The sequence below is a fragment of the Pundamilia nyererei genome, unplaced genomic scaffold (genome assembly GCF_000239375.1).
Source record: "Pundamilia nyererei isolate P.nyererei 1_Seehausen unplaced genomic scaffold, PunNye1.0 scaffold00070, whole genome shotgun sequence".
NCBI classification, from domain to species: domain Eukaryota; kingdom Metazoa; phylum Chordata; class Actinopteri; order Cichliformes; family Cichlidae; genus Pundamilia; species Pundamilia nyererei.
The window spans coordinates 2,142,715-2,151,718 of NW_005187471.1; the positions used below are offsets into that span (position 1 = coordinate 2,142,715).

The 9,004-nt window shown below is 41.5% G+C and overlaps 1 protein-coding gene across 1 annotated transcript; it reads left to right on the forward strand.

Moving 5' to 3' along the window:
* Nucleotides 1–372: 372 nt before the first annotated feature.
* On the forward strand, nt 373–7,056 carry vsnl1b (visinin-like 1b). Its single transcript, XM_005736671.1, has 4 exons — nt 373–718; nt 2,394–2,560; nt 2,737–2,952; nt 5,104–7,056. Exons 2-4 carry the CDS (start codon nt 2,399–2,401, stop codon nt 5,299–5,301), a joined length of 576 nt encoding a protein of 191 aa, XP_005736728.1. The 5' UTR covers nt 373–718; nt 2,394–2,398; the 3' UTR covers nt 5,302–7,056.
* Nucleotides 7,057–9,004: the final 1,948 nt, after the last annotated feature.

The window sequence follows — 9,004 nt, forward strand, 5'->3', positions numbered from 1 at the left end:
AACAACAAAAGTACAAAAATATTAAAAATAATTTGTAAAAAATAATGAATTTTACACTTTAACTTGGCTTGTGGTCAAATTTTTGAAGGTGGATTTGGGGTTGGGGTGACAGGTCTTCTACAGCCTATCTACAGTATAAACTCTAAGTTTTTTAATAAATGTATTTATTCTTCTCACAGATTTGTCTAAAACCATAAAAGTGAAATATTTCACAGTCGGGTTTATTTAATCCAATTTCAGATTAGTCGCAGTGAATAATTTCATCAGGGCCAAAAATGAATAGGCGATGAATCTTCCATTCTTGTGCCACAGAAACATCCAACATGTTAATTTCCTGATGATGAAATTTCAAGATGACCATCCTCATCACGATGAAGATCCGGTTATAACGTGACAGGATCAGGCTGAACCCAAACCGAGCAGCAGCAGCAGCAACAGTGAACTTATGATCAGGCTGTGATGCACACGGGTGACGCCGCGCTCCTGTAGTCGCATAACCAAAGACTGGCGTGGGATCGGTGCCTGCTGCGCCTCATCTGGAATAACGTCGGGAAAATCCAGAAATTTCATTAGCGGGTGATTTTTTTTTTCTCTGAAAGAGGGCGAGCCTTGTTGAGAATAATCCCTTTTGGGCAAACGTTTTCATCGGCAGGGGGTTTTCTGTACTTTGCAGAAGCCAGAGCAGATTTATTCCGATAGAGAATCGCCAAATAATAAGGTAAGAAGTGCGTGCACTTTGAGCTATGTGCCATGTCTTAGATGTATCTCAGATTATACATGCAGGGATGGGTTCGTGTTGATATGTCGCGCATTATGTTTCATATTTTCCTTTGGTGTGAATGAATGGGGATTGAGGAGAGGGCTGGCTCTCTGGCACCTGCGCATCCTTTAAAATAAAGCATCTGCGTTCTGCCTGGAAAGAGCCAGAAAAACAGAAATAAGGCAGAGAGCGATTATTTGGTGAATTTACAAAATGTCACCAAGATTTCTGCACTTAATGGGCTTTTCTCTCTCTCGCTTTTCTCCCACCCCTCCAATGTGGCTCTGCGGCGGCACCGAGGAGGGCTGTGTTGTGTTTTAAAAATAGCTGTTTGCTTCTTGCATTTTGACATGTTTGCTGGCCCGATGCGCACGGAAAGATGTCATTAGGAGCAGGATGGGGGGGATCTAATCTGAAAACACTCTCACTGCGTCGTTTCCATCGGAATGCAGCAGCGTCTCCCTCTCCAGCTCTCACAGGAGGCGGTTAGCTTTAATAGCATTAACACGGATGTCATTGCCTAAAGCGTGATATAAAACAGCATCCGATGGCAGAACGAGTCGTTCATACCTGTGGCCTGTGCGCAATGTGGCTGATATTTCTATTAAACGCCGCAGTTGCAGCGCGTCGAGCCGTTTCTCTCAGCTCAACGCTCCGTGAAACAGTTTTGTCATCTTCCTGCAAAATGTTGCTCCTCAAGGTCATTCGCTGTAGCCTATTTTAGAGATAATACCCAACATCTGTTACTGTAATTACTAATCACGCTCGCCAAGCTTGGTTCTATGACATGCAGGGGATGGACGTTAAAAGCTGTGGTTTGCAGTGATTTGGGCTGTAGCGCACATTTCTGCCGTTTGTTGTGGAAGGCCCAAGCCAATGCAGTGCTGCCTGTGGTGGAGCTGTCCAGCCTGCTGTCATGCTGCAGAGATGTGGACCATATGTTGGTCTCAAGTTGTGGACACTCCCACAACGGCCTGTATTTGGAATACAAATAATATTCTGCTCTCTCATTTGTTCAATTATGCAATGGAAGTTGACGCATCCTTGGCCACTTATGTCATTCGCCACATGATGAGTAAATAATTAATGAATGTGGGGCTTCTGATGGACTGCCCTGGTGTGGTTGGCTTAAGTTGTCAAAGATAACAAACTAACCCAGGCTGATTGTTGTGCAGCTTTCCCACGGCTTCTTTAAACACTGGATTACATGCAGGCCACTCAGGTGTTTTCCATTGATCCAGTGCTGTGTGCTCCTGCACGCTGCTCTTACTCGTGTCTGTGGACTTACTGCAGCAGCCTCTCTTTTACAAGCAAGCACAGCCTTTGTTGTCATTGTCAGGTTATAGGACAGCGTTTGCAGTGGAAACTTGATAGCAGCGATCGAACATTTGATGAACTGGATCTGCTCTGACGGTGTTGATCCAGGTCAGTGCTACCCAGGCCACTGGCTGGCACAAACAGGCTGAAGGGACCGAAATAGAACATAAGCACTGGGGCAATATTTGCTGCCATCCCAGAAGAAAAAGAGCACATTTTTTACACTCTGTGCTCATTTTTTCGAAGTGGGAATCTGACAAATATTTTCGAGCCGAAGCAAAAGCAAATGCATTATTCACGTGTTCTTGCACCACAGGAAACATGGGTAAGCAGAACAGCAAGCTGACTCCTGAGGTGATGGAGGATCTGGTGAAGAACACAGAGTTTAATGAACATGAGCTGAAGCAGTGGTACAAAGGCTTCCTGAAGGACTGCCCCAGTGGCAGGCTGAATCTGGAGGAGTTCCAGCAGCTTTATGTGAAGGTTTGTGTCCAGAAGCTCCCGCTCTTCTTTATCAACTGCCTCTTTTGCATCTGTTGGAGTTATTTGTTGTAGAAACTAATCATGCAGCAGTAGAGGACTTATTTTCCCTTTTAAAAAGCTGTGCTTATCCTGTAACAAGAAGGCACCAGTTGACCTCTCTCTACTGTTTTGTGCAGTTCTTCCCTTACGGTGATGCGTCAAAATTTGCACAACACGCCTTCAGAACCTTTGACAAAAACGGAGACGGGACCATTGATTTCCGAGAGTTCATCTGCGCTCTGTCCATCACATCCCGTGGCAGCTTTGAGCAGAAACTCAACTGGGCCTTCAACATGTATGACCTGGATGGTGATGGCAAAATAACCAGAGTGGAAATGCTGGAGATAATCGAGGTGAGGGATTATGGAGTCATTAAGCTTTTGCTCATCAGGGGACTGGCTCTGAGGGGTTTTTTTCTCCATTGGTTTTCGGTGTTATCAGTCTCCCACACACCTGCAGAGCCTTGAGTACAGATACAGTTTCGTAATGGCAAAACTGCAGTTGTATTGAATTGCATTTGGCTATTTGTGGAAACACAATCTATAAAATAAATCCGATATGTGTCAGTGATATCAGAGCATATTGACAGCCCCTACTGAGACTGTCAATATGCTCTGAAGTGTGCAACAGTGCAAAAACAGTCAGACAAAACCCCATTATTTTATGACCTGAGAGTTTTTAACATTAGTAAGAAGATATTTTTCACATAATTGACTTATGGTTTTCAAATAAATCACCTCAGAGCAAAGAGCCCAGATTTCAGCTTGTTAAATGTGGGAATTAGCTGTTTTTGTTTTTGTTTTTCCAGTAATTTTGACTTTTGGAGATTTGAGCATTGTAACTGTGTTCAAATCACAGTTTGGGTCTTTATAAAACTTTTCTTTAGCAAACCCAAAAGCAGCCAAACAGTTTGAAGAATAAACAAATACATTGGCGTCATACTATTGCACTCAAAAAAGAATTATTATGCTTAAACACAGGACTACAACTGACCCATGTGGCTGTTATTATTGTTATTATAGAGCTACCCAACAATATTTAAGTATTTAACATCATGGACACCTGCGATGATCCAATGAAATGGTCAAATGGTAAATGGTCTGTATTTGTATAGCGCTTTACTAGTCCCTAAGGACCCCAAAGCACTTTACATATCCAGTCATCCACACATTCACACACTGGTGATGGCAAGCTACATTGTAGCCACAGCCACCCTGGGTCGCACTGACAGAGGCGAGGCTGCCGGACACTGGCGCCACCGGGCCCTCTGACCACCACCAGTAGGCAACGGGTGAAGTGTCTTGCCCAAGGACACAAAGACCGAGACTGTCCAAGCCGGGGCTCGAACCAGCAACCTTCCGATTACAAAGCGAACTCTTGAGGCACTTTGGAATATATGTTATTCCAAAAGTGGCATTCGATATATATTTGGACACACGACTTGTGCACTACTGCATAAAGGAGTATTAGAGCCACATTAAGAAAGAAAAGGCAAATATATTTTTATATTAATATTGTTCATATTGAGACTAAAGCTGAAATGTTGTTGTTTCAAGTCAGACAAACACCATGGCTGCTTTGCCCTCTACAAAATAGCTTGCGTAGAGTTAGCGCAAGTGTATTTAAGAGTTGGTTTTAATAACAAGGAAATTATTTCTCTTTTATTACATAAACACGATGTGGTGATAAGTGCAATGATGTTGAAGAGATGGTGCAAAAAGCTGCATCTGTTCAGAAGGAAAAAACACAAACTTCGAGGGGTTGGCTTCATTTGTGCAAAATGAAATAGCTGGCAATGGTTGATCACAAAACACAATCAGAACGCTGATGAAGTTGTTGTGTCAACTCATCAAGTCCACATTTCAACTTTAGCTAATATTTCGACATGATTCTCAAAAATAGCATTTCAAGTTTAATCTGAAGCTTTGGGTTTATTCTTAAATTGAACAATAATAATGAAAAAATCTGTTCTTTTGGTGTTTTTTTTTGGTAAAACTCTGTCACACTTATTGGGTACTCGAGTAGAATTATAACTTTTACTTAAATAAAAAGTCAAAATGATTTTCACACTTTTACAAAGGATTTTCCAACTCGACTCTTGTTTGCACTGTTGTGCAACACTGCTTTTGAAATAATTCAATAAATCAGTAAAGGCCCAGTGTTTCCTGCACATTTGATATATATTAATGAAATATTCAGAGTTCTTGGTCTTCTGTGTGCAACCAAATTTCAGCCTGCTGACAGAAAATAGCAGCATGCATACATTATTCAACCACTGGTACTATTTCCATCCACGGATTACTTTTGCTTAATAATTGTATGTAGCTTGTTGTTGTTTACTTGTAGCCATTTCAGCAATTTAATCATGAATCTCCACAAAAATGATATTATTTCAACATTTGACTTTTATCTGTTTATTCACTGCTTCATCCATCCATTCATCTTTTATTCTTGCACAGCAAACCACAGTTCTCAGCTAATTTCTCGCCACACCTCGCCCACAGGCTATCTACAAAATGGTGGGCACGGTGATCATGATGAAAATGAACGAGGACGGTTTGACACCAGAGCAGAGGGTGGACAAGATCTTCAGTAAAATGGATAAAAACAACGACGACCAGATCTCGCTGGAGGAGTTCAAAGAGGCGGCAAAGAGCGACCCGTCCATCGTGCTCCTGTTGCAGTGTGACATGCAGAAGTGAGCCGTCGCTGCTCCCTCCTCTTCCTGTCTGTATCCACACACTCTGGACAGCAGCACACGTTTTAATGTCTCATTAGGTTCTCTGCCATTTCCACAGGAAAAAAAATAACAAAAAACAATGCTTGGACTATTTTTCAATGGACTCGCTTCTTGTGGTTGTATGCATGAGAATGTCAAATGCTGAATAATTTTGAACATAGCTATAAGATATCATACATTTCTATCTGACAACATGCCAATGTGATTTGTGCACAGTAACTCCTCTACATTCTCATTCAACCTTAGCTTGTATATCAGTGGAGCACTGCATTAAATTATGTTTCTGCAGTATTTAGGATCCCCAGTGTTCACTGCTGCAACTACTGTACGCTTTACATGATAGTAACTAAATAATAATTCCTATGATAATTGTAACTGTCTCTACTGTACAGACTTATTGAGCTCTTGGAGGGTAGAAAGGCTCCTGTCTGTTCCAGATGTTTTCACACGGTGGAACCAAGAAGAGTAGGTTCTTTGCATGCATATATTATGTGTCAAAAAAAAAATCTCTTACCTTTTTCATCTTTAGGTGGTTATGAAAAGAGAAACCGTCACTCTAAATTCATTTAGTATTGTTGCATGGGATGTACAGTATGTGACTCATTAGACCATTAGTTCACCTCCTGTAATGTGGGAGCATGCTTCCTTCCATTCGATACACGTGTATGTGTGACACTTTTCGAAAGGTTTTCGGGTTGCAGTTGAGGGCTAATCTCCAAGGAAGAGCTTTCACGTGAACATATTATATTTTGCTTAAGTGACTTACAGAATGAGCAGAAATATATTTATGCAACATGCGTCCCTTAATGTTATTATTGTACTGCTGCCGCTTAATCTAGAGACGAGGCCAGACTTACAGCATTAGGCGCATTGTTCCCCACGGCGATCCCAGATTGGCTTCTTTTTAGGCTTCTTCTTTGATTTATGGTTTACTCGAGTTAACGTTAAAGTAACTAAACTTTACTCAGTACATATCAACTTGTTTACAGAAATGAAGAGCACTGCAAAATTAATAGTCTTGGCTTTTGACCTTATTGCTGGGAGCTCACTCTTAAAGCTAGGGCCCTCGTGAGAGGGGCTCCACTTTCCAGTGCAGCAAAAGGAGGGAAAAAGCCTTACATGTATGTTTACCGAACACACTGCATTCCTTCGTATAAAACTTTTTTGTAAGGAGAAACTTTTTATCGAAAGGTCTCATCTTCTAATCTATTCCGTTCGCCGCAGTCATTAAAGATGCAGGACCCTCGAGAGAGGTGCTCGATAAAGCTTTTGAGAGAGCGTTTCAGAGCGAGACAGCAACGAGTTGGCGAAGGTTGAAACTATTGCAGAAATTCTCGTTCAGCGGTTTTGCTTCCCCATTTCCAGGCTATGCAAGCAAGGACTGAGTGTCTGCTTGTAGTCCACTTATAGTAGTGGAAGGTGCAGAAGCTTGTCATTGTTCTGTCTCAAATCAAGCATTACAGCATTACATTATCAGTGTCTATATAATTTATAAATTTCAGGCCAGTCACCATGTCAGATTCTTTGTCTAGTAAATGTTTATATCAAATATGAAAAAGCATAATACAAGTGACTGTATTCTTTTATACATGTGGCATGTGTTGCACCCAAAAATAATTCTGTAGTGATTAAAACAAATAAACCATGAACAGGCTTTTTTCAAAAGGCACGGGCTGCCAGGTGGACTTAATGGGCACAAAATAAAATCATCTCTGAACACAGTGCTCTGTATGGATGGACAAAGGGATGAATGGATGGACAGCCTTGTGTGCATAAATCATATGATCCACATAAAACCTGCTCAGAATTACAGTTTTATTTGTGACAGTGCTTTCAATTATCCACAAAAATGACTATTAACAACTACTGCAAGATAATCAATGAAGACTTTTGATAAAGAGAACAGGAACAGTGACAACAAGTAGCTAAAAAAAGAGCACTAATATTGTGGCAATATTTGCAAACTGAGTAAAGAGCTGGGTTGATTGACTAAAAGTCTCAAGGTATCACATTGGTGAGGTAAATTTAAATCGTATCTTTACAAAAGGATAAAAAGAGCTTCCCGCTGGACACACCACCCACTTTGGGACTTAGTAGCTCAGTATGGGTATCACCACGAGTATAATAGTACTACAACCCTTTCCAGTACTGCTTATTTATGCAGCACTTTAACACTGCTCTTGTCAGCCCCGTAAAAACAGAAAAATGACATCACAATTTGATTTTTCATCAAAAACTATCCAGCAATATAGAAGAAAATCTATATCAGAATAAAAGCAAGTACCTGATACTACCTCTCTTTTACCCTAAACGTTATACTCTTTTCCAGCTCCCTATTTGTCTTCACGATTCACAGTTCAAAATAATCCACACTATAATTCATCCACTACCTGAAACAACCAGTTTTTAACCCAGGAAGTAGAGGCCTCCACCAAACAAACTCACTCAAGTGGCTTAAAACAAATGTTCACCAGGGAGGACAGCAGGATCCTTGACTGTGTTGTTGGGTTGGAAGCCCACACACATACAGACCAGTACCTACTCTCTGACTCCCACCACCCTGTGAAACACAACGTTGAGGTGATAAGGAGCCTACAACACCAGGCAGAAAATATTTCCTCTAAGGAAAAAGGGAAAGAAAAGGAACACACACTTAAAGAAAGCTCTTAATAAAACATGGTTATCGCAACTGGACCTCCATTAAATCAGCAAATATGTACACGAAAGAAGGTCAGACACCAGCAGACCCAGCAAGACCCTCAGACAAAATAGATTCATCCATGGGACAAAACTCTAAAACACAAGCTAAACAGGACAGAGTATGCTCTGCAGTGACAAATGCTTGGACCTCCACAAAGGAGAAACCAAACAGGCACTCCATTAACCCAACACAACACAGAAGACCCACCTTTACAGGACAAGACTCAGCTATGCATCTGCACTGGAACTTTCTTGATGATGCCAGTGGTCACATTGTGGACCAAGAGCATCTAAGCCCCCTGTGAACGACCATCACTGAACAGAGGTGGTGGCTTACAACACCAGCTATCAACCACCGGCAATGCCGTCATGAGATCCCTTCCCGAGTGCTTCAATCCCAACTCACACCTGGCCTCATGTGATCCCAATAAGTCACATGATGCAGTGGGGCAAGGTTACAAGGTGGTTTCACCATTAACCCCCAGTGTTGGTAATGACCCATACTTTTTTTTTAAATACACCTTTGTTCATGTGATGACTCACATGATCGATAGTGGGTTGATGACCCTCAGAACCACCTGGGAGGGGACAACCAACCACTAAGAGTAAAATATCTGGGACTCTTTTATTTTTAGAACTGAAGAAGTCTCTTGGATGAGAGGTGGAACACCCACAAATGACACATGGCTGTCCAACTGGTCTGTCATTTCACTGCCTTCATCTCAGTTTCCTCAAACAAAGACAAACTTCTTATTTCAGTCGCATAAGCCAAATTGTTTCTCCATTGTGTTGGCTTTCAAGAAAACTCAATCATCAAAATTTCTGTCTAAGGTCTTTGTGTCTGTGAAGGTTCTCAGTCATCCAGGTCATCGTAGTCAAAGGAGCTTACAAAGAAAAGCGTCTGGACTTCTTTAAGTTGCTTGAAGACGTTTCACCTCTCATCCGAGAAGCTTCTTCAGTTCTAA